The sequence below is a fragment of the Vipera ursinii genome (genome assembly GCF_947247035.1).
Source record: "Vipera ursinii genome assembly, chromosome: 1".
NCBI classification, from domain to species: domain Eukaryota; kingdom Metazoa; phylum Chordata; class Lepidosauria; order Squamata; family Viperidae; genus Vipera; species Vipera ursinii.
The window spans coordinates 336,986,273-337,013,004 of NC_139512.1; the positions used below are offsets into that span (position 1 = coordinate 336,986,273).

The following is a 26,732-nucleotide window of genomic DNA, read 5'->3' on the forward strand; positions in this document are numbered from 1 at the left end:
AAATGATAGGACTTGTAGTCTAATGTCGATGGAGGGAAGATTGCACAATCCCACTCTGAATTTCTGTTTTATAATTCAGCACTGGCCTCCATTGTGCACTTTCCTCCATCACACTACCTCCTTCAACATTTGGTTGCTATTTTATAGGGTTTTCCATCCCAGCTGGTGTTTGCTTGCTTTCCTGTCCAGGAGATGATGAAGGCTGGCTTTATACATGGGTCTCTGCACATAGATTAGCGAAAATGTGCTCTGCTTTACACACTGAATAAACAGCCGGCTGACTGTTCCTGGAAACTTGGATACAGTGAGGGAATAATTGGTACAATATGGTTTTACTCTTGTTTCGATAGTGCTCCTTTTGACCACATGTGCTTGTTTTAAAAAATGTGCTTTGGGACTCTTCATATGGATTCACATAATGTAATAAACCTTAAAGATACAAGGTCACACGCTGTATCCAAATTAATAAAACACATTACAGTTTAATAAGATGGCCTAGTTGACAAAAGATGCTGTGATCTCTACAACATGCTGAATAAGGGATTTGAAGGCAAAGCTGCCTTCAAGTCAAGCTTGTCTCCTGGGGGCCATGTGGATATAACCAGGCAGTTTTCAACTGTCTTCTTCCAGGAATGTTTTCCAATTTTCCAGCTTATCTTACACAATCTTCTCTGTGCTCTCAGACAAGCCTGGCCAGTATCATTGAGGTGCTACCCAACCAGAAACTATCCAACTGGACTTTAATCTAATTCAGTATACAGCATGAACTCAGCCACGTAGAAAAACAAGGCCTTAAACAGAAAGGCAGGCCTTGCCTCTGAAAGGACCTGGGTTCAGAGCCCCACATCGGCTGTACACCTACCCACATTTCAGAAAACCAAAAAAGGATGGACTTGTCTCAATACTGCCATGACACATCTGAAGGTTCTGCTCACCATTCAGAGGTTGCCTGTTCCTTATTTATTGTTAACTGAAATAAGGTGCTCTGAGGTAAATAATAAAGGTAAGTTATTTTGCCACAGAGGCAGTGTGTGCAGTGGCAAGCTGGAAAAAGCAGAGGACCATGATGGTAATATGTACACTTATGCAGGAAAATGATATATCCTCATGCTTTGTCTCAAAGGTGCTCTTTCCACACACACCCCAAAAAAGGCAACCGGACTGTTTTTTATTTCAGGAAGAAGAAGAAAATGTTTCGCTTCTCATCCAAGAAGCTTCTTCAGTTCTGATTGTGGGGGGGATGAAAGGATAGGTATTGATAGGTAGCCCTTCCATCTCTCCCCCTCCCCCCCAAATCAGAGCTGATGAAGCTTCTCGGAAGAGAAGCAAAACATTTTCTTCTTCTTCCTCAAGGAAAAAAAACAGTCTAGTTGCCTTTGAAGAAAAAAAACCACACCCTTGAGACAACTATGTCCTGGATGACTGAGAATCTCCACAGACATCCCCATGCTTTCACTCATTTCTAGTTTTGTGCTAACATAATTGCTTCAATAAATAAACTATGAACCATCTTCCCTATAGAAGGCAGTGACATATCTAGAACAGGGAACTCTCATGTGGAGTCTTGCATAATTTGCTATTTCCTGACTAGTTAAACTGCACTTCTCATAACAATCTAGTGCTTTAAAAGCAATTTACATGCACCACTCTGTTATTATTACAGCAACCCAATTAAGGCGCCAAGATATTTCAGTACCTTGCAGAAGTGCACCATTTGATTTGCCATAATAATGATCTACCTGGGAGAGTTATATAATGGTTTGTAAATGGTTAATTTATTTATCAAATTTGCATGCTAGCCATCTCTTGACAAACAAATGCACTGGACAGGAAGCCCTTCTAAGAACCAAAGATCCATTAATTCAACATCTGGCTTCCAATTAAATGCCTGTAGGATGTACATGTGGTAATGCCATTCTATTACTGTTTGCCCTCAGCATCCACAGTTGAAAGGTAGGCTGCTTCAGGATTGGGAAATTCTGATTTGGTATCCAAAGTTGATACCCAACAACTTTACAACACAATCCTTACAACATACCTTACAACATAGTCCTTTCAGCACTTCTAAGAAAGTTCCACATCCATTTGCACTATTCGGGTGACCCTGAGGGCACAGATAAACCACCAAGTGGCCTCAATGACTCTCAGAAAGAATGCTAACAAAGAATATAAATCCTTCCATTCACCATTCAGTGAGAACTGAAGAAGCTTCTTGGATGGGAAGTGAAATGTCTTCGAGGAAAAAACAAAGAAATTCCAGTTGCCTTTTTGAAAGCATCTTTGGTGCAGTCATGATCTGGATGACTGAAAATCTCCATGGACACTGATATCCAACGTTATACTACAAACCCCTCATTCAATCAGACTAAGAATTCATCAGGTCTAGTTGTCCACATTACCAATCAACTAAATGCTTCTAGGAAGCCCATAAACAAGGCACGAAGACCACATTTAAACAAGGAATACTGCCTATGTTCATGACTGCTAAATTTAGTTGTTCTGGCAAATGATTACTGATAAATATAACTATAGTTCCATGAGCTCTGGCATGTTAAACTGATATTGGATCAATTTAAAGACTTACAAACTTGGTCAAGAAAAGCACTGTCTATCTGTTCCTCGTTTATATCCCTCCTTCTTTAAATCCATGTCTTTTTCTTTGACATTTCAGTGGGAAGCTGGTATCCCCCAAGTGGAAGAATTTCAAAGGATTACAATTACTTTGTCGGGACAAGATCCGCCTCAACAATGCCATTTGGCGAGCTTGGTACATCCAGTGTGAGTTTGGGGACTAGGGAAGGAGATGGGGAGACGGTTGGGGGCAAATGGTTGGGAATTCAACTCAGCTTCAGTAGATAGGAGCCCAGGCTTTCTCCCCAGGGATGGGCTTCAGTATTCGCATTGCTCACATTTGAAAAGCATTTTAGATCCAAGTACAAGCAAATTTAGATTTAATGCAATTTTTTTATTTTATTAAAAATCTGAAAAGCAATTTTTCAATCCTAAAAAAGGAACTTAGGTCTTTGTGAAAGTAAATGAATAAGTCTAGGCATAGTTACATGTCCATCAAGATATTAGCTTTTAGAGTAGGCAACATTATATAAAACAAAATTGTAAAAAAGTTAGAAGTTCCCAGGATGACAAATTGTAGATGAGATAAAAGAAAAGAAAATCTACATTACATCAAAATTATTCATTGTACTTCTCTATACTTTTTTGTCCTTGTTTCTATCTTGTGGATGAGAATATTCTTCCTGCACAATGTATTTAAATACACGATGCCTCCAAGTCATACTTACAATACCAAGATACTGGGGCTTTTTTATTATATTTGTTTGATTGTTTCTGAAACCATGTCCCAGCATCACACTCAGATCCCCCTCCCTTCCCTTCCCTTCCCTTCCCTTCCCTTCCCTTCCCTTCCCTTCCCTTCCCTTCCCTTCCCTTCCCTTCCCCTACCCTACCCTATCCTAAAGCTTGCTATGGCTTTGCAAATTGCTGACAATAGTGTCCTAGAAGTTTTCCGCATCCAAATGATACAACCACACCATTATTAATCTATTCCACAGCATCATGTCTAGCTTCAGACATCTTTTCCTTAAATAAATGAAACGCTTAGATTAAGGAGCTCTCTCTTTGTCACCATCTAGCTGTGAATAGGAATCAAGATTGTCAGTCCAGCTGTAAATACTGTAATAACTGTTAGCCTAAAACAAGCTCCGCTACATGAATAGCAAATGGCAACGGGAGGAAATACAGAAGCAATGAAGTAGAAAGTATTTTCATAATTTGGTACCCAGCAGATGTTTTAGGCTGCAAGTCCAAAAAGTCTCAGCCTGCATGAACAAGGATAACGGAGGTGGTAATCCAAACTGCACTGGTAGGGAAAAACTGGAATTTTTTTTAAAAAGGTGGGGGACATTTCTGCATGTCTTTCTGCTTGCATTACAAAGCAAACAACAACTCTTTATCTTTTCTGCCTTAATATATTTTTGGAGGGGAGATGAAAGAGAAGGTGGGGGCAAAGCAAATGACATGGTTGTCTCATAAAACAGATACTGAGAAGCAGCAGGAATACCTGTGTCTCCTCAGCTTGCCTGGACAATGGAATATTTACTGTAATAGATTCTTTACACAGATGTGGAACGCAGGAAGACCTCTGTGTGTGGATTTGTTACTCCTCTAGATGGGTCTGAAGCAGATGAGCATCGAAAGCCAGAAGTAAGTGGTGTAGCATTTTCTCCATATCATGTGTGTGTGTGTGTATGTATGTTGGGGGTTTTTTGTATGTGTATAGGCGATGCTGAGGGTTTTGTCAGTCATGAAAGATTAGGTACACATGTGAAGGTCCAGTTAAACTGATTTATTGCTACTCTGCCTATGCACAGGTAAATTCTCAACTAATGGTTAGCACCTGCTAGGTATTAAATAAGGATTAACAGAATTCAAGTGGGGAAGAGCTGGACTTAGTCTGTTTGTGGCTGTGTAGAGATTCTAGGTTGATCCCTCTTTTAACTCTGCCCCCAGGGTCTGCCATTCCTTCCCCTACAGCCATGGTAGCAAACCTATGACATGCGTGCCACAGGTGGCACGCAGAGCCCTCTCCGTGGGCAAGCGCGCCGTCGCCCCAGTCCTAGGCCTTCAGCTGGGTTTTATAAAACCTTTTTGCTTTAGGCCTCTGGCGCCATGTGCAAAAAAACCTCCACAGGTTCAATCAATCAATTTCAACTTCTCGCGGGGAAAAAAAGATCTCGCAAAGTTGGAATTGATTGATTGAACTTTTTAGTGCCACCCAGTCTGCTGTTACCACTGCAGCCACGCCCACCCAATGGGCCACACCCACCCAATGGGCCACACCCACCCAATGGGCCATACCCATCCAATGGGCCATGCCTATCTGGCACCCGATGATACATAAGTGGGTTTTGGGTTGCAGTTTGGGCACTCGGTCTCTAAAAGGTTCGCCATCACTGCCCTACAGGTTGATAAAACAAGTGTTAGGAAAAGTCAGCAAACTTATTTGACTATGTCACTTAAACTATGTCATGGCTGTTTCTGAAGGTTCTAAGTCATCCAGGTCATGGTTGTCCCAAAAGGTGTTTTTTTAAAACAACAACTGGACTTTCTTGATTTTTCTTGAAGATGTTTTACTTTTCATCCAAGAAGCATCGTCTTAAAAAAAATAATCAAGAAAATTCAGTTGCCATTTGGAAAAAAAACACCACCTTTTGAGATCTCTGTAGTTTTCATGCAACACGCAATCTGATTGCTGAATCAAAAATGCAATTTTGGGGGATTGTAAAATACGTTCTATGTAAATCAAACAGCAGAGTTCATGTAACATATATAAATCACAAATGACACAAGTTAAAACTAACCCATTGTTGGGAGTCCTTAGAACCACCCAGTGTTGCTCGGAATTGAACAGCATAATATTTAATAAATTATTGACATTATTAATTTATCAGATACTGAAAACAAGAACATCCTGTGAACTGGATCAGTCTTTCCTTATGCTTGTCTTTTCCTTCCGTCTTCCTTTCATTCTGCTATGTCATGAAGTGGTTATTTCTCTTCTTCGACTGTTATATGGTCCCAGATATGCTGTTTAAAAGCCACGATTTATAGTTTAGTGTGATGTGATCCCATCCATTTTAATCCACTCAGCAAGATATGATTAAGGCAAACCATGGTTTAGTATTCTGTTGGAGATCAATCCAGTTAAATATCTTTCCCTTTAGTTATATTGATAATACATGTTAATATTAAAATGGTTTTATCATTCTAAAAGCCAGGCTGAACTTGGAAAATTGGAATTAAAAATGAGTAAAAATGAGGGTTTTATTATTATTTTTCTTTTAATTTCTTCTTCTTCTGGTTTGTTGTCTTCCTTCTCAGGCAGTTGTGTTGGAAGGAAACTACTGGAAGCGACGGATTGAGGTGGTAATGAAGGAGTATCACAAGTGGCGGACCTACTATAAGAAAAGAGTAAGGATTTGTCTTCCTTTCTCCCCACACTGTTATCAAACTGACTTGCTGGGTGGATAGAATAGAACAGAGTTGGAAGGGGCCTTGGAGGTCTTCTAGTCCATCCCCCTGCTCAAGCAGGAGAACCTATACCATCTCAGACAGGTGAATGTCCAGTCTCTTCTTAAAAAACCTCCAGTGATGAAGCACCCACAACTTTTGAAGGCAAGCTGTTCCACTGGTTAATTGTCCTCACTGTCAGGAAGTTTCTCCTTAATTCCAGGTTGCTTCTCTCTTTGATCAGTTTCCAACCATTGTTTCTCGTCCTTCCCCTCTGGTGCTCTGGTGAACAACCTGACCCCCTCTTCTTTGTGGCAGCCCCTCAGATATTGGAACACTGCTATCATGTCTCCCCTATTTCTTCTTTTCTTTAGACTAGCCAAACCCAAGTCCCATAGCCGTTCTTCGTATGTTTTAGTCTCCAGGCCTTTGATCATCTTAGTTGCTCTTCTCTGAATTTTTTCCAAACTGTCAACATCTTTTTTTGTGATATAGTGGCCAAAATTGGCTGCAGTATTCCAGGTGTGGTCTTACTAGGTTTTTATAAAGCGGTAATAATACTTCACGTGATCTTGATTCTATGCCTCTATTTATACAACCCAGGATTGTATTAGCTTTTTTGGTTGCTGCTGCACACTGCTGGCTCATAGTCAAGTGATCGTCCACTAGGACTCCAAGGTCCCTCTCACAGTTACTCGTTTTAAGCCAGGTCTCGCCCAGTCTGTATTTGTACCTTTGGTTTTTCCTGCCTAAATGTAAGACACTGTTTTTCTCCACATTGAAACTCATTTTGTTGGATAGGGTATATTGTTCAAGTTTGTCAAGATCTTTTTGGATCCTGATTTTGTCTTCTGGGGTGTTGGCTACTCCTGTCAGTTTGGCGTCATCTGCAAATTTGATGAGTTCCTGTTCAATTCCCTCATCTAAGTCGTTTATGATGATATTGAACAGTACTGGGCCTAAAACGGAACCTTGTGGTACCCCACTGCTTACTTCTCTCCATGTGGATGTAGTGCCATTGAGGACTACTCCTTGAGTGTGGTTTGTTAGCCAGCTACAGATCCATCTGGTGATGTTGTCTATTCCACCTTTGGCTAGCTTACCAAGCAGTAGGTTGTGGTCTACCTTGTCAAATGCCTTACTGAAATCTAAGTATACTACGTCCACTGCGTTTCGCTGATCTACTAGTTTAGTCACTTTATCGAAGAATGAGATGAGATTGGTTTGGCATGATCTGTTTTTAACAAACAAAAAAAGATAGACTTCATATCTGTCCTCAGATATTCCCTGAGGTTATCTGATTGTATCTGCCATTCACCATTTACTGATGACAGGTTGACAAAAGGGAACACAAAAAATGGAAAGAGTCAAAATCAACTCAGAATCATGAGTTGGGTAGCAGCTCCACCTAGGGGCTCATTTGCTCTTTGATTAGGGATACCCACAGTTTACCTTTCCCAAGATTCACAAGAGATCAAAACTTTTGGCTCTGGAATTTCTGCTTCAAGACTGCTGGACTAGCAAAACAGTCCAAAGCTGGACTGTTCTTATTATTATGTTATTATCTATATACTACTAAAACTCTTCCGTTTGTAACCTTCAGTTGGGTGAAACGGTGCATCATAGAGCAACAATGTCAAGGCAAGCATACTCATATCTAAGTTGATTGGGGCTTTCTCCTTTAGGCTGGAGGTTGATGATGATGATAGTGAGGGTGGTAATGACATTTTAGCTACTGATGCCGGAATTTCATCAGCAATGGCACTACAGGCCGATATGTTAGAAAAATAACAGATCTTTGGATTCTAAAAATGCATAAAGAAGGGCCTCTCTTTAATTCATTGCTTTGGACAAAAATCATCATAAAATAGTCCTTTCTCTTACTTACTATTTTCTTGCTACATATGACAAGCACTATTACTTCAAATGGGCCCTGACTGCATTGGAAACACACTCTGAAGCTTAGCCCTGGTGAGCCATGATTTCAAAGAAGTGCAGGCTTTAATCAATGAATGTTTTAGTTTCTTAAAGTATTTTAAGAAGCTAAATTGATAAGAATTGGAGTCCAATTCTAATGTAGCATTTCTCTTACAGCTCCACAGGTTTAGCCGGGAAGGGGAAGTTCCCAGCCCAAAGCCGGTGAGTGAAGAGAATCTGGCTTAATCCATTTGGAGCTGCACGTAAGCTCTTCATTGCAAAAGGGATCCTAATGAGATCCCAGCTGAAGATTCATTTCTCTCCTATTCAGGAAGATGTCCCTTGGCAGTCGACAGAGAATTGGTGTAACCAGCTCTTCTCCAATGTGGTGCCAATGCTGCTGCGGGATAAGGAGGAGGAAGAGGAGGAGGGAAGGCATCTCTTTGATATGGACAGCTTCCTCTCAGACATCTCAGACACCCTGTTCACCATGACTCAGGGCAACTGTCCCCCTCAATCATCATCAGAAGAAGGTGATTCTGGTGTCTATCTCGACCGGCTTTAGGACAGTCTGAAGATTTTCTCTACTCTGCTAGAACATGGCAGGGGTCCCTCTAATTGTGCATTCCATTTTGTGATGAGCCAGGGACTTATAGGGAGTTCACAAGCCACTCAGATGGTACCTTGTGAGAGCTTGATCAGACCAAATGTGTCCACTAGTCCCTTATAAAATCCTGGTTCCCAAAAAAACCAACTAAAATTTGTTGGAGGCTCACCTTTAAGGTATGAGTATCACAGTGCCCTCCCAATAATTGGTACCAAGAAACGCATTGACAAGAATCTGTAGGTAATAATAAAACCATCCTGACTAGTAACTTTTGACAGCTTTATCTTCCATGACAAGGTCTCATCCCTTTTAAAGGCTTTAATGTTTCTGGTTATCACAATAGAAATTCATAGTTTAGCTTTGTGAAATACTTCCTTTTTTCCATCCTGAATTTTCCACCATTCATCTCTATTTCTTTTTTTTTTACTCTGAGTAGTTATCCCTGCCACTTTCATGCTTTTAATTTACTCGACTACTTTCCCTTTACACTTTTTCCCCTCAACACAAAGCATTCTCAGACACTGTACTTTTTTTCCCATAGGGAGGTGCTCCCAACCTGTGCACATTTGAGTTGCTTTCTTCTGTACTGTTTATAATTCTGCCACTATTTATTTATTTATTTATTTATTTATTTATTTATTTATTTATTTATTTATATACCGCCCTTCTCCCGTAGGACTCAGGGCAGTTCACAAGGTTATTTAAAAAACAGATACAACAGTTACAAAACTTAAAATCAATTAAAAGAATTATATAAACCTTGCAATAAAACCCCAGTTAAAAAAAAACCAGTTAAAATCCCAATTAATACCCTCAGTCCAGGCCAGAGAGCTCAAAGAGCCAGGTCTTCAGGTCCCGGCAGAATGAGTGGAGGTCGGGGGCAGTCCTAAGCTCTACATGCAGCTGGTTCCAAAGGGCCGGTGCACCCACAGAGAAGGCCCTCCCCCTGGGTATTGTCCGCCGGCAATCTTTTACCGGCGGTACCCTGAGAAGACCCTCCCTGTGGGAGCGCACAGGACGAAAGGAGCTTGATGCCGGCAGCAGGTGCTCCCTCAGATATCCCGGACCCAAGCCATTTAGGGCTTTATAGGTCATCACCAGCACCTTGAATCTCACCCGGAGGGCAACCGGAAGCCAATGCAGTTCGCGGAGCAGAGGTGTTACATGGGAGTATCGGGAAACCCCCATCACAACCCGCGCGGCTGCATTCTGCACCAGCTGAAGCCTCTGGGTGGTCCCCAAGGGCAGCCCCATGTAGAGAGCGTTGCAGTAGTCCAATTGGGAGGTCACGAGCGCATGAGTGATTGTGCGCAGGGCATCTTGGTCCAGGTAGGGCCGTAACTGGCGCACCAGGCGAAAAGAAGTTGCGACCAAAAAGTATGCAGTATTCCAATGTAGTCCTATCAAAGATTTTTTTAATAAAGCATCGTTAATTTTATTTTCAATCCCTTTCTGAAACATTGACATGAAATTAGCTTTTTCATAGCTGGCACATTGGGTTGATGTTTTCCTTAACTTACTAAAATAGCAGTAGCAGTAGCACTTAAATTTATATATCACTTCATGGTGCTTTACAACCCTCTCTAAGCAGTTTACAGAGTAAGTATATTTCCTCCAACAATCTGGATCCTCATTTTACTGATCTTGGAAGGATGGAAGGCTGAGTCAAGCTTGAGCCGGTCAGGACCAAACTCCTGGCAGTAAGTAGAGTCAGCCTGCAAAATTGTATTCTAACCACTGCACCACCAAGGCTGTTGGACATTCATCCTGAAAGAATATGCTATATATCTGTGGCATTGAGTCCCAGAGGATAAAAAGAAGTTATGTGTCATAATTTATGATAGTTAGCTTTTAATCATATAACATTAAAAAGCAATAAGGTAAACATTTTCTAAATTATGCTTCCAAAAGCATAATTTCTCTTTATTGTTTTAACAGTAATGCTTAATGACATGCTTAATCTCAGCCTTCCATCCTTCCGAGGTAGGTAAAATGAGGACCCAGATTGTTGGGGGCAATAAGCTGACTTTGTAATAATGCCGCTTGGGGGTGTGTGAAAGCCCTAATAAGCAGGCATATACATAGAATGAAGGCTACTGCTAAGCTTGTAAGCCGCCCTGAGTCTTCGGAGAAGGGCGGGATATAAATGGAATTAAAATAAAAAAATATCATTGTGTCTCCACTGAGCCATAGTAGCAAATAATTAGTCATAGGGATAGTCACTGTCATAAACTATAAATCCTTTAAAGCAATTAATTCAGACAATATTGACAATTTCAATAGAGAAGTGATGTGTCAATGGCTCTTAACCTATGATAGCCAGGGCTTTTTTTCTCATAGAACGCTCAGAATGGAGTTCCGGCACCTTTTTTGGATGGAACCTTGTAGGGTAGGCAAGGCGGGTTGTATGACATGTGTGAGTTCCGGCACCTTTTTCTTTTACAAAAAAAGCACTGATGATAGCTAAATGTAACTTTATGTTCAGAGGTGATCTATCTTTAAGTACAAGTTGTCCTTGCTTAGCAGCCACAATTGGGACCAGCAATTACATTGATAAGCAGTGCAGTTGCTAAGTGAAGCATCATATGACTGTGATGGGCTTACAGCCTTACTTCTGTTGTGGTTGTTAAGTGAACCACTACAGCTTGTTAAGCGAAACATCAGGTGACCACAGTCTGTGGTCTTGCTGCTGTACTCCACTGACTGCTTGTCAGAAGTCTATTGTTAAGCATGCAAATGTTGATTATGCAACTGCAGAGATGCTGTAATTGTCATACATGTGAGGACTAGTAATAAAGTTACTTTTTCAACATTGTTTTGAGTTCAAACGATTGTTAAAAAAACAGTTGCCTATTTATTTGTTAGATCTAACAGCAGCAGAAACTACTTATTAGGAGCAACAGAATTCTGACTTACGTGGACTTTTAGTTTGCTTCAAGACCTGGGTTCTTAGGTTCAAACACATTAGTCACACAAGCTAACTTGAAGGACAGCAGATCAAGCATGCAAGGCTTGCAAACACAATATCCCACAATGGAAGCAATAAGCTATTTTCTGAAACCTGGTAGACAGATGGGTTTTCAGTTTGCAAGGCAGTAATAGGTTGGTCTAAATCAGGGGTCCCCAACCCCCGGTCCATGGACTGGTACTGGGCTGCGGCATGCCAGCAACAGGTCCAAACAAACAAGCGAAGCCCCATCCGCAAAATGCAGGCAGCACACAAAACCATGTCCCCTCTGGTCCACGGAAAAACTTCTCCACAGGGTCCCTGGTACCCAAAAGGTTGGGGACCTCTGGCCTAGATTACTGTGTCCTTTTCTAAACAGGTAACTCTTTAGAACAGTGTTTCTCAGTCTTGGAAAATTTAAGATATATGGACTTCAGCTTCCAGAATTCCCTAGCCAGCATGAGGCATTTTAGGAGTTGACATCACACATTTTTAAAGTTACTGATACCGAGAAACATTCATTTGGAACAAGCATAGAGCATTGATCCAAGGGCCGAAAGTTGCCTACCAAGGTCATCTACTCAGCCCCAAACGTCCTTGAACAGAGCTCTGCTCTTCAAAATCTCCCTTTCCTTTCCTTCCTCTCTTTCCACATGACTAAGTAGCAAGAATCACACTTGTATGAGCTGCATAAATATCTGCTTCAGATGCTCTTTACCTTTCACTTTTGAAAGCTAAATGTCTGTGTGGGAGGAGAAGGTGGCAACAGGCAAAAGTCTGGCTGAGCGCAGATACAAGTATTGAAAGAGTATATAGATTAGTGCCTGAACACTCAGAGCATGAGCGTCCCCTCTCATGATCATTTGGGAAGAGACATAAGTAGATCTGACACAACAAGGCACTTCTTAAATAGGGCTGTAGTTAGAACCTCCATGAACAAGGGCAGTGTTTTCTCTTTAGCTAGGCAAGCAAGGATGGTTATGGAGGAATAATTCTTCACACAGAGAAATTTAGTTGGTTGCAGTAAATGGAATTAGTCTGATCCAGATATTATATACTTATGCAACGAAGCTCAGTGTCCTTCACTTGAAAAAAGTTGCACTTAATTTGTCATTAGAAGATTTCAGAGCTGGGTGCTTAAGTAGAACTTGGGCAGACCAGATCCAAGCCCTCAGGTAATGTAGCCTGCTCCGAGCTCTGGAGAAGGCAGTTCTATGGTAAATCTTTGCTTGGCTTTCCTCTCTTACAGCTTACGTTGGCAACGCTGACATGATCCAACCAGACCTGGCCCCGCTACAGCCAAATCTTGATGATTTCATGGAGATATCTGGTAGGAACCAGCCTATTCTGGGGGAAGCGGAAGAGATCATGGGAGAGATCTAGAATGGGAGCCATTTGATGGCTATGATCTGTGGGGGTGCATTCAAGGCTTCCATTTTAAAAACCCTTCAGTTCTATTAATGTGTCATATTTTCTCAATTTGCTGGAAATGGGGGAAAGGAGGGGGAGGGGGAGGAGAGTCCTCAACTCCAATCTCGCTCTTGGTGCAGAAATCCAATTTAAAGCATCCTTGACAGATGGCTCTCCAGCCTCCACTTTTAACAGTTCCCCAAATATAACTTGTGCTACATGAATGTGGAACCACGCCAGGGGCTAATCAGAGAGGAAGGAAAAGTTTCTACTCAAGAAAGAGGAAATTTCTGGGGAGGGGGTGCTTGGGGGCTGCAGACCAGGAAGCAGCCAAAGAGTGAATGAAAGACTGCGAAAGAAAAATGTGGGCTGGAGGAGGGTCACTTCACTCCTTTTACCGCTGTGCTTCTGAATTTAGGAAACTCTTAGAATCGAAGAATGGAGGGATGGAAAAAAAAAAACCTAGCAAATGCTGGTTTTGTCCGAGTCACTTGCCCATGAAATCCTTTCTCAAGCATCCTATTGCAGAAACTCAGGACTGGTTTTGTATAATGTGCTGACTAGGTTTATTTATTTATTTATTTATATTTATTTTTATTACATTTATATCCCGCCCTTCTCCGAAGACTCAGGGCGGCTTACAAGCTTAGCAGTAGCCTTCATTCTATGTATATGCCTGCTTATTAGGGCTTTCACACACACACACCCCAAGCGGCATTATTACAAAGTCAGCTTATTGCCCCCAACAATCTGGGTCCTCATTTTACCTACCTCGGAAGGATGGAAGGCTGAGTCAACCTTGAGCCTGGTGGGATGCGAACCTGCACTAATTGCAGGCAGCTGGTGTTACTTAAGGAGGCATCAGCCCACTGCTCCACCAAGGTTGAAATAGGGTCAGGTATTTTGGGGTTCAGAAAATTGTGGGAAAACCAGCACTTAGCACTTTGTGTGAACCAAGCCGTCATGTAATATTGGCTTTAATATATTGTGTGTACTCAACCAGAGCTGTGGTGCCAGGAAGGCAGTGTTCTTCCTTGAGGTTGGCAATCTAATTCAGATTTCCCCAACCTGATACCCCCCCCCCCAATCCACTACAGTCCTATAGTATAAGTTCCAGCAAGCACATACTGACAGAATCATTGGAACTGGACTCTCAATATACCTAGAAACCACCTGGTTTGGGAAGAGAGATGGATCCTTTTTGGAGTGACTGAGAATCGTAAAGATGATGGATTCCTTTGAATGATGATGCAATTCGAGAGGTAAATTGTGGGTGGGACTGAATTCTCATTAAAGATATTGTCCTCAATTATTTTTATTTTATTTTTTATTTTATTTTAATCCCATTTATATCCCGCCCTTCTCCGAAGACTCAGGGCGGCTTACAATTTAAGCACAAACCAATGTGCTTAGCAATAGCCTTCATTCTATGTATATGCCTGCTTATTAGGGCTTTCACACACACCCCAAGCGGCATTATTACAAAGTCAGCTTAATTGCCCCCAACAATCTGGGTCCTCATTTTACCTACCTGGGAAGGATGGAAGGCTGAGTCAACCTTGAGCCTGGTGGGACTCGAACCTGCACTAATTGCAGGCAGCTGGTGTTACTTAAGGAGGCATTAGCCCACTGCTCCACCAATTAGTTGTTTCAGTTTTAATAAATACAATAGTATGTGCATTTGAGTCAAAGCCCTAAAGAAAAGGCTGCTTTTTCCCTTGTTTTAAGTTCACTCAGGTCTCTACTGTCACCAGTTTAGAGGAGTTGTTGAAATTTAACATTTAAATGTTAAACATTTAACATTTAAAATTTTTAACATTTACAAGATTTATTTCTGTTGACTATGTTTCTCTCTGGATGGTTTTCAGTGGAAAGGTGACAGCAAAAATAGCCATAAATATGACAACTCTTGATATTAGTAAAATGATTTTGATCCACTGCTGTGGTCTTAGCTGTGTAATCCAGGATATTTGAGACCCAGGTGCAGCTAATATTACTGTAGTAATTGTTGAAATCTTTTTTCTTGGAATGCTATTGCTTTTAATGTCAGTCTTGATGCACAGAGATTGATGTTGCTTTTTCTGGTGTGAAAGTGATGTTGGGGACAACTACATTGGCTGTGTTCCAAAAATTAATTTAAAAATATACAAGGAAAGTCAATAAATAAGGGCTTGATTTAAGTCTTTTGTTAAGCTCATCCCTCAGAAATAATAAAAAAAATCAGGGAAATAGATAAATTCAATGAAGAGAGGCACTTCAGACATGCTCAAAGGCAGATTATCTCACAGCTGGAATTTTAGGGACTGTAGTTTTCAGTTAATCCTTCTTTCTTTTAGGTAGGTCTAAAGGATTGGCCTCTGAACTGCATTCTCTTCTAGATTTTGGGGCTGCTACCTGCAGAATTCCTGTCCAGTCTGGAAGCTCTAAGCAGTGGATATTAAGCTGATTATATTCCCAAACTTCCATATCTTGGAAGACTAAATTGAACTTACATTGTGCTAGGGACTGCAAATGTTTCTAAAAAGGTCCCCTTCTTATCTAGATGCTGCAGGAGCCTCTTTGACATTTTTATGGAGGGAGGGAAGTTCAAGGAAAAAGCTGGGTTAGCCCCCCAAAACACTGCTGCAATTCAGAGGAGTGGCAGTAAGGTCACCAACTCTGTCCCCAGGCAGGCTACAGAATCCTCTGCCTGTCAGTCAAAGGGCAGAGGCCCCTGTTGAATGAGGAACCACCACCCCTTTGCTGCTCTGAATGTCTGGAGAGGAGAGGAACCTGAACCATATGGAGAAGTCCCCATGGCAGGACCACGGCAGTCTCTGGGGATGGTGACAGACTGCTGCTGGCCTTCCACTGCAGGTAGGAGATGATGGGGCAGATATGGTGGGAGTTGATTCTTGCTTTCATTTAGTCCCATCCCTATTCCCTGGCACAGATAGCCCTTCTCTATAAACCTAGGGGCTGCGAGAGAGCTGGGGCTAAGGGAAAGAAGGAAGTGTTCTCTGTACTTGTACAGGGAACTCTCTTTCTGTAGAATTGGGCCATCTGATTCTTGATCTGTTCCCCAGAGGTGAGGATCAGTTGTGAAAAAATATAACTGTGTATTACAAAGTAGCCAGAGACCAGGAAATCAAAGTGGGGAATTCTTAACATCTCTCAGGGTTTTATCGAGTGAATTTTGCCTAGCCCAACCTAGTTCGCTCACTCTCCTGCGGCAAACTACAGCTGCCTCTATTCCTGCTGCTTCATGGCTACAGATGAAGCACAATATCTCCTAGAGACTTTCTCATTTGGGCCTTCCAATCCTAGGAAGAAGCTGCTTGGGCATTTGGAATTCTTGAATGTATGGAGACAGCTAGGAGAGAGAGTTCTCTCTGCTCCAAGGGGGTAAAATGAATAGTTTCACCTTCCTCCTCAAGAAGTCGAAGACCACTTGGTGAGGCAAGGAACCACTGCAACGGAGGACCCTCCCTAGAAATTATGTTAAGGAACAGTCTACTAAATAGACCTTACTACTACTTTGTTTTCCCAACTGATTTTGCCCAAGTCTTTCAAGAAATTGGCAGAACTGCAGAGCAATAAAATAGGGGGAATACAGCCAACTTACAGCTTATTAACTGATCATCCATGGTTTCATACTGACTCTCAGATATCGGAAAATCTACTTGTTTCCTCTAACATTTAGTAACATGTTTGTCTCACTGCAATCCCTAGCTATTCATACAATCTGTGGTGTGTTTGAATTTCTACACTTTCAACACTTGCCAAACCTTTCTATGAACTGGCCATTAAGAGTGAAGTGTAATGAAAGTATGAATTTGTGGGGGTTTTTTCATTATGGATGAAATCAAACAGTTTTTTTTAACATCTTGGAAAAAGAAACCCAATGAGAGATGGCTGATGCAAGAAATGAAATTTCATGTGTGATGTATACGGAAACTTACAGCTAGCTTTTGCACTCTTCATCTGTATCTGGTGTAATCTGCTGCTATACCATGAAATCTCTGTTCTGTAGTTTAGAAGCCAGGGAATAGATTTCGTTAATAGCAGTTCTGGTCTGAGTTTCCCATATTGCATGCAATAATCTTCTTTGCTATAGGGAAAGAATAGCAAAATTTAGATGGGGCCCAGCCTTGTCTGACTTGGGAGTGTACTTATTGCCACACCATATCTGATTTCACACACCACGCTGCATATTTGGTTGAATTTGTGCATGTTATGTTTTTTAAACCATTATTTATTGAATAAATCACAATTGATTGGATTTACACAACATATACTATATTTTGGTAAGCTTAATATATTATCCATGTATGACATGTTATGCCCACCAAATAAGTTATGTCATGCTTTACACAATATGGAAAAGTGGGATATAAATTATAAAAATAAACGAGTAAAGCCAGTGAATGTGAATTGCATTGCTATTTCTCCTTTACTTGACTTACAGTTACAATGTACAGTTACATTGATGCAAACATTTAAGACTATGTGAACTAGCCAGCACTGGGCAAAGTATCATGATTGATTATGTGCCATCAAGTCATTGCCAACTCTTAGTGACTAGGTAGATAGATTTTCTCCATAATGATCTGTCCCTAACCTGGTGTTTCAGGTCTTTCAAAATTGCACTATTGTCACTGCAGCTGAGTCCGTCTGCCTTGCTACTGGTTGTCCTCTTCTCTTTCCTTCCGTCTTTCCCGGCATCAGAACCTTTCCTAGGTCACAGTCGTCTTGGCATAAAGGATCCGAAGTAGGGCAATTTGAGCCAGATCATTTGTGCCTCAAATGAGAACTCTGGGTTGATTTGTTCAATTGTTTTTTTCTGTCTATGGTATACTCCAACATCAAAGTTTAGAAATGCCAATAATATTCCTATCCTGCTTTTTCAAAGTTCAAAAAAATAACACAAGTGAGAGAAAAATCTTACCCTGGAGAACTTAGATTCAGTAGGGAGATGAACACTCTATAATTAGTACAGAGAGGGCCAGAATCTGTTTATATTTAGCCTTCTCACTTAATGCTTGCAAGTGACAATTGTACACCAAGAAAAGCTACAGTGATGTAATTTACAGAGTTAATGGCTACATTTTTATAACACAATTAAGTAGTTAAATTAAAGACCTAATAACTCTCTGCACATGCACAAGGGCAGGTTTGTTTTATGATTTGGTTCACTTAAGTTTCCTTAGTTTCAGCCTGTTGTTCAAATGCTTACTTAAATTATCGTAATAGTAGTACCCTCAATGATATTGATTGTAATTATTAAATATTATTAATTTTAGTCTCCAAGAGATGCAGAGAGAGATGATATACTGACAAATGATATACTGACAAAGTTGAAAATTGTGCTTTTTTTAATGGGGGCAGGATTTAAAATAAAATAAATATTCCTAACTCATCAATGTTGCTTGTGATTTTTTAAAAATCCTATCAAGAATATTGACAGTTTGCAGCTTGCAGGTTGAAAGATAGGGATATTATTTACTTCTAGCAAAGGACATTTATAAAAAATGAAATTGACATAATTAATGCATATTGGTGAGTGCAATTGCACAACTGCAATCCCAGATAGGTTTACTCTGAAGTAGGCTGCAATTTTTATGTAAGAATAAAATCGTTTGAATATAACTGGGCTTTTGAACAAACAAGTCCAGGATTACACTGTGTAGTATGGTAGAGATGGTGAGATCAGACAAGTATCTAGGGGAAAAGACTTGGATTTTTCCATAAAGAAAAACATTTGCTGTGGATTTGATGAGGAAATAAGGCACATATGCTCTTATGTAGCCTACCTGTGAGGACTATTGTAGACACAAATAACAGAAGTGTTTCTTTTGGAAGAGGGTAGTTTCAGCAATTACAAATATTTCATGTGCTAATGATCAAGTGCTACAATTGTAAAAGAAGTGCAGTTCTGGGAAAGGGAAATCTATTCATTGATTTATTGAGATTAGGGTGTTTGTGTGTGAATGTATTTGTAAATTTGGTAAGGAGGGAGCTGAAGGATGGCTTGTATTGTATTTACATGTGAAAAGCAGCTACAGTGTATTTTTGTATTTTTTTAAGTGCCAGTGGGGAAGGGCACATGTTAGGAAATGTTGTGGGGGAGGATGCTTTGAAAGATTGGGGAAAGGAGGAAGTGGCTGGACAGGGTGTGTGTGTGTGTGTGTGTGTGTGTGTGTGTGTGTGTGTAAGGGAGGGTGTGTGTAAGGGTGTATTCTATTGCCAGAGAGGGAATTAATTTTGGTGGGGTTAAAAATCAGATGGACATTTACAATGTTGCAAAAATTATGGGTGTGGGTAAATTTAGAATGCAGACTTGGCGAAATTTGTGGGTAGGGGGGTGCTTCTTGAGACTGAGCTATTTTTTGGCAGAAGCAAAAGAGTCTATATTCTTGAGGACTAGAAATTTATAAATGCATAACTGTTCAAAGATCAGATGTGTTGACTTCAGTCGTGTCAATATGTAAAGTGCGGCAAGTCTTTTTGCTGCATTGTTCCAAAAGATGGCTAATCCTATCAGACATCTTTTTGATACATCGAGTACCAATTGTGGGGAAATTTCATTCCTGAGCGCAATCTTCTATTGGAAATGTCTGTAATGTTCTGTTTCTGTAGTGCAGTTGTACATGTACATACAAATAGCTCAATGCATGTCTTTGCACACAAGTTTTGTTTTCCTTGGAGTTTGCTTTAGCACTTTCCTGCAAATACGATAGAGAAGAAAGGAACCAATAATGATTTATGATACAAAAAAAAATAACAATTGCAATCATTGCATACAACTTTACTGGGGACCCAAACAAGTTCCAGTTCCAGTGAAGAATAAGATGTGTTGAGTATTTCCCCCCACCCCCAATCCTCTATTACATGCAGAAGAACTATCACTGATTATATGTGAAGACCCAGCCATCAAAAGTATGAATTTCTATTCCCCCATTTCAGAGAGCTGTACAAGGTAGGTTGCACTAGAAAAAAAAAATCAGCACAATAGACATAGGTAGTATAGCTTAATCCCCAGCTAAAACCACTGAGCCAAATTAGAGCGATTTAAGAGAGATCATGATAATATGATTACTGCATCTATAAACACTAGCAACAAAAACAGTGTTGGAAAACTCAGAATACAGTTATCTTCATCTATCCAAAAACTTCTCTTTTGTCTCTTGAGGAGGCACTAATAAAGTAATCGGTTGATCATGGAGGCTGACATTTTGAAAGTAGGTGTCCCATTCAGGAGGCCACACAAAATGTGGCACATCACATTAGTCAAGAGTAAATGCCATTAGGTTGCGTGTCTTTGGTGGGTTGTGGGAATCCAGCCGTTGATTTTGCGCATTAGGTGAATCAGGCCAGTTGGAAAAACTGTCTGCATCAGTTTTGGATCCTATAATGTTTCTAAAGAATTAAAGGAAAGCAGAATCTATGGACACAAGATGCAAATCTTACTAATCCAACTTTAGATAGGTTGCTCTTGAAAGGTTAGCTATACATATATTAAAATGAAAGATACCAATACATCTTATTTCAGAAATTTATTTACTTTTTATTTTTGTATTTTAATCCCATTTATATCCCGCCCTTCTCCGAAGACTCAGGGCGGCTTACAATTTAAGCACAAACCAATGTGCTTAGCAATAGCCTTCATTCTATGTATATGCCTGCTTATTAGGGCTTTCGGGGGGCCCCAAGTGGCATTATTACAAAGTCAGCTTATTGCCCCCAACAATCTGGGTCCTCATTTTACCTACCTCGGAAGGCTGGAAGGCTGAGTCAACCTTGAGCCTGGTGGGATGCGAACCTGCACTAATTGCAGGCAGCTGGTGTTACTTAAGGAGGTATTAGCCCACTGCTCCACCAAGGCATATATTGTGATAAGGCAGTGTGGTGGTTCAGCAGGTAAGACACTGGGCTTGTCAGCTGGAAAGCCAGCAGTCCAGGTTGGAGACCTGAGTGACACATGATAAGGTGAGCTCCCGTTCTCGCCCCAGCTCCTGCCAACCTGGTAGCTCAAAAAAGCATGCAAATGCAAGTAGATAAATAGATACCACTTTGATGGGAAGGTAACAGCACTCTGTGATGTTATATTGGCCACATGTCTTTGGGCAGCACTGACTCAATGGCCTTGAAACGGAGATGAGTACTGACTCCTATAGTTGGCAACAGCTGGCAGAATAAAATCCATGTAGACTCCTATGTATTATGATAAATGCATTATGAATTCTTCAGTGGGATCTTGAAGGCTGTTTTCTCAAAAATGTACTTAGGTTTTTTCAGAAGATCTTTTTAATACGATACATTAAAGCCTAAACCCTATGTTAATCTGGCATATCTTGGTGAAACACTTTTTGCCACCAAACAGTATTAAGATTTATTTTGAACACTCTTTTTACATTAGTTGTCTTAATGTTAGGCTTTGTCACAAAGTTCTAATTTTGTATATAACTAGTAGCAGCCAACTTTAGAACATAACTATTGGCCTCACTTGGAGAAACTGGCAAGATGAGTGTGGTCAGTTGCCTTAGCTGAAAAGTTTTGACACATTTATAGCTGTTTGGTTCTTTTGTGTCACGTATGCTTATGAAAAGGATGGTCCACTTCTGGTCCTATTGCATTAACGTCTGTAGTCATGAAATGCTTCGAAAGATTGGTTCTCCAACATCTTAGGACATGCCTCCCACTGGACTTTGATAAACATCAATTTGCCTACAGGGGAAATAGGTCGACAGACGATGCCATAGCTACTGCTTTACACTCTGTAGCAAGTCATCTCGAGAAACCTGGAAGTTACGTCAGGATGCTTTTTGTTGACTACAGCTCGGCTTTCAACACCATTTTGCCGAGCATTCTCATCGAGAAGCTGACTGACTTGAAATTCTCCCCTGCTATCTGCGATTGGATTCAAGACTTTCTTAGGGATCGGATACAAACAGTGAGGGTCGGGTCTGCTTTGTCTACCCCCCTGAAGCTTTGCACCGGCACGCCACAGGGCTGTGTGCTTAGCCCCTACCTGTACTCTTTATACACTTATGATTGTGTATCATCTGACCCATCCACTGCGATAATCAAGTTCGCAGATGATACAACTGTGGTGGGTCTTATTACAGGTGGGGATGAGACAGCATATAGGGCGGAGGTACAAAAACTATCCATATGGTGTAGTAACAACAACTTGCACCTAAACATCGGCAAGACGAAAGAGATGGTGTTAGACTTCCGGAGAAAAAAGGAGGAACCTGCCCCACTTTACATCGGGGAGGACTGTGTAGAGAGAGTTTCCTTCTTTAAATTTCTGGGAGTCTACCTCTGTGAAGATCTGACCTGGAAAGTTAACACAACCCAGGTGGCTAGAAAGGCCCAACAGAGGCTTCACTTTCTTAGGATCTTGCGGAAGAACAGGGTAGAACAACAGCTAATGACCCTCTTTTACCGGTCTACCATAGAGCGTCCTCTCGTATGGTATTGTGGTTTGGTATGCTGGTCTGACAGCCGCGGATAGGAAAGTATTACAGAGGGTAGTGAGCACAGCACAAGACATTGTGGGCTGTCCCCTGACACCACTGGATGATATCGCCAGGGCTCATTGCCTTGGAAGAGTGAGGAAGATTCTCAGGGATGACTCACATCCGGTAGGAGATATAGGAATATAGCCAGCCGTACCAACAGGCTGAAAAATAGCTTTTATCCGTGGGCTGTTAGGCTTTTAAATGGGACATAATCTTATGCAGAATTGACTTGGGAGGCCGGTGAGTGGGGTAGTTGGTTCACATAGTGTGGTGGGATGGAGGGTTTGTTGTCACTGTGTGTTGGGGGGAGAGAGCACGGGGGAGGCTCAGCTAATCTCAATGTACACATGTTGTACTTTGACAATAAAGGTTTATTATTATATTGCTAAAAATGAAGTTCTAGGTCACAAAAACGACTGAAGTCGGTCAATTTAAAATTGGGAATCAACATCGGAAAAAGAGCACCCCCACACATTGAGTGGAAAAATCTTCAGAGTGCTTGATGTGGGGTTGTGGTTTTCAAAATTTCCACTTTGGATTGAGGAAGAAAACAGGCTCGGAATGACTATGCCCGTTTCACGCAACTCCGAAAGTGCCAAGGCAGCGGTTTGGGCCGTCTGACCCTCCAGAAATGAGAGAGCTGTGCTGCAGGGACAGGAAGGGAGAGTAAGCCACGGCTGGGTCACGGGGCTCAGCTTCGGGAAGACCATGGGATGTGGTTAGCCACAGGCTGCACGCAAAGCAGGCGCAAGAAAGCAGGCGCAGACCTGTTTGATACGTCCAGGGAGGTGTTTGATCTTCACAGCAAAGATTGTTTGGTTCCTTTTCTCCTGACCAAACTGCGCTCATAGATTTGTGGGAGGCCTACGCTTGCCATGTTTTCTTCCACAACTGTGGGAGTTTTACATTTTGAGGCTCCAAAGTTGCATGTGGCCCGTTACATGATTTTTTCTTAGAAGGAGAAAATTATTAAATGCAAGGAATATCACTTACACTTCATAAATATAAGCTTGAATTAATTGTAACTTTAAATGAAATAATTTTAGCCTTTCTACTGGCCTCATCCATCTGTTGTCCTAGCTCCAGTCACTGGGCCAGTATGGTGCTCCACCCAGCCACGACCAAGTATGGCCCCAGACTGCAAAATATTAGATGCCCCACATCTTTATCGACACAGTCGGTTACTGCTATTTAACATAGAAGAGAAATGCACTCGCGTTTCTTATTATTGAAATAAACCTAAAAAACCACAAGAATCTTTTCTAAAAGGAAGCTTTGATTCTTAGCAGACTTTTTAAGCAGAAGGCTTTTCCCTTCAGTTCTCCAGATTTAACTCACCAGAAATTTACTAGGCCAGAGGTGTCCAACCTCAGCAACTTTAAGACTTGCAGCTGACTGGGGAATTCTGGGAGTTGAAGTCCATTAGTCTTAAAGTTGCCAAGGTTGGACATCTCTGCAGTAGACTATAATATTCTGTGAGTAGAGAGATTGCAAATGTGGCAATTTTATCCCACAGCATCCATCACCCTTTTGTGGTCAGGGCCCTGGAAGGTGTCGACCAACACTTTTGGGGCCCATGGGTGGGATCTGACACATGATTGCTTCTCTATGTGGTAAAAATGCTTGTTTCACAATTGCAGCCATCCTCCCTGTTGTGCTGCTGTTGCTGCTGCTTCTGCTGCTACAAAATCCAGCCAGCTGCCTTCCAACCATCTTTGGCCAGGTGAGAACAGTGCAGTGGCTTCTCCAAGGCAGCACCATCAGCATCAGGAAGGGGGTGCAATATCTCTTAAGCTCAGTGCCTGTGTTCACACAGCATATTTAACCAAGCTAATTTATTTATGTATTTATTAAATGTTTATGCCACCCGTTTAACCTAGAGGCGACTCTGGCTTAAAACAGAGTAAAAACAACAGAATAAAACAGAAAGATATTAAAATAATAAATATTAACATTAAAACTGAAAGAGAGCTAAGGAAGGGAGCAAGGTGTAAATGGGGTGGAGGTAGAATCGTCTCTCAGTCTGTTAGTCCCCTCCAGTATGACACCACCACTCCCTGTTTTCTGCATTAACATTGACCAATAAATTAACTAAAGACTGGTCCTAATTCTGAATACAATAATTATCCATGAGTACTATGCAAGAAACCTGGTAAGGTAAGGTGTCCTCCCTGGTCAGAGCAATACTTTAACTATCTTTACAGGGCCTAGACCCCAGACATCTTCTTTTTATAAAATAAAATCTTGTAGTAACCCAACTGGGATAACCTCTTGGTACTCTATTTTATCTTACATATTTATCTTACATACCGGTATATCTTATTTCATCTTACATATTCCCATAAGTAATTAAAAAAACTTTAAGAGCAGCAGATGCTTCAGCTCTTTTTATAGTTGCTCTTGGATTCTCTTGTGAAGTTTTGAGGTCAGAAGTTAAACTTAGCTGAGCTCACCACCCAAGTTTGAGTTTAGACAACACCTAAAGCCATGGTTAAAGAAGGAAAACTTATAAACTGAAAGTGTCTCCCAGGTAAGGCACTTCTGTTTAGCCACAGTATAATCCAGGGTCCAAATTGGATATCACATTATTGCTGCTTTCCCACAACACCCCTAGCCTGCTAGCTGAATTAATTCATTGTTCTGTTCGCATGATGTGTTATTAGCCAGTTGAAAGAGTTCCTTAATCATTCTGGGGAGATTATTGTTTCTTAGCTGAATACATGTTTGAAAGGAAATAATATTGTATTCTCAAATTGTATTCAAATTGGACTGCCTTTTTATGAAGATGGGGCAGAGATAGCCTTAGGGCAGGGGTCCCCAACCCCCAGTTCATGGATCGGCACCAGGCACCGGCATGCCAGCAACCGGTCTGCACAAAGTCCCCTCTGCAAGATGCAGGCAGCACACAAAACCACACACCCCTTCGATCCACGGAAAAATCTGTCTCCATGGAACCGGTCCCTGGTGCCCAAAAGGTTGGGGACCTCTGCCTTAGAGGATGCAAGGAGGCAATGAATGCTGCATATTGATTTCTGTTTCTGTTGTGGAATATCTACCTGGGCTATATAAGTACTATAAATCCTAATGTTTGGGGACTTTCATAATTCCATAACTCTTGATTCTATGGAAATAAAGTGAGACATGGAAAATAAAGTACATGCAAGCATATTGAATCTTTGGCATGCATGCCTCTTGTCAAATTTGGAATGTTTTTCTAGAGTATCCAACTGTACAAGTGACTAGGTCTCTTTTTTGTTCTTTAGATTTCTTCTCCAGCCCTCGGCCAGTGCCTACACAACCCCCGCTGAGCTACACAGATCAGCCTTGCTTTGTGCCAATACCAGACACCCTTTTTGATAGTGGTGGTAGCAACCTTCTTCCCAGCCCATCCAATGCCTTGCTTCCCACAGGCTCTGCCAGTTCTCCTGTCTTGAGCAGCCCTCGTCTTCAGGTGTGCAAGGTTGATGGTCATCTGTTTTTCCAATGCTCTATTCTAGGTTTTGATTTAGTTTGGGGGCCCGTTCTCTCCTTTTGTATTTTTCAGCCATTTCCAACCCAGCCTGGCTTCAGCATAGGGTTCCTCCTGTATCAAGACTCAAAAGGGATACATTTGTCCATTTTCAGGAATTCTTAGTATAAATTGAAGGTGGAATAATAAACAGATTCAAGTGCAAAGTGTTATTTGGATGGGGAAAACAGGTTGAAGATCAAGGATCAATTCTTGCCTGTTGCACCCCTAGTAATGGGATGGACTCCAACAGAGTATGTAGACTGGCAACATTTTTTTTAAAATTCCATTTATATCCCGCCCTTCTCCGAAGACTCAGGGCAGCTTACAAGCTTAGCAGTAGCCTTCATTCTATGTATATGCCTGCTAATTAGGGCTTTCATACACCCCCCAAGCGGCATTATTACAAAGTCAGCTTAATTGCCCCCAACAATCTGGGTCCTCATTTTACCTACCTCGGAAGGATGGAAGGCTGAGTCAACCTTGAGCCTGGTGGGATGCGTGATCTAAATATGAATAATCCACCCCACTATTATTTCCCACTTATAAGATTCAGATCCACAGTACTGCATGGATAAGCTGACAAATTGCCAGTCATGATTCTATTTTACTTAGTTTGGCTGATTTTACAAAAGGCCAAATCAGGAGAATATCCTAAGTACTAAATAAACTTGCAAAGGCCAAACCCAAAGTTTGGGTTTCTAGAGGTCAGATAGAATTTGGAGTCTTCCCCTTTTTGACTTTGTGCCTTTTCTCTGGTTGGCTGTCCACTTCAACAATGAAATGGGAGGATTTTTTAATTAATGTTTT

The 26,732-nt window shown here is 41.2% G+C and overlaps 1 protein-coding gene across 1 annotated transcript in view; it reads left to right on the top strand.

The window, feature by feature from the left end:
- The window catches only part of MLXIPL (MLX interacting protein like), a gene marked incomplete at its 5' end in the record, with an annotated part of 55,231 nt that overhangs the window by 16,084 nt on the left and 12,415 nt on the right, over positions 1-26,732 (top strand). The window contains 7 exons of the mRNA XM_083379483.1: positions 2,672-2,778; positions 4,139-4,221; positions 5,899-5,988; positions 8,122-8,166; positions 8,276-8,477; positions 12,748-12,828; positions 25,678-25,865. Coding sequence (XP_083235609.1) covers positions 2,672-2,778; positions 4,139-4,221; positions 5,899-5,988; positions 8,122-8,166; positions 8,276-8,477; positions 12,748-12,828; positions 25,678-25,865 — 796 coding nt within the window. The remainder of the gene's footprint in view (positions 1-2,671; positions 2,779-4,138; positions 4,222-5,898; positions 5,989-8,121; positions 8,167-8,275; positions 8,478-12,747; positions 12,829-25,677; positions 25,866-26,732) is intronic.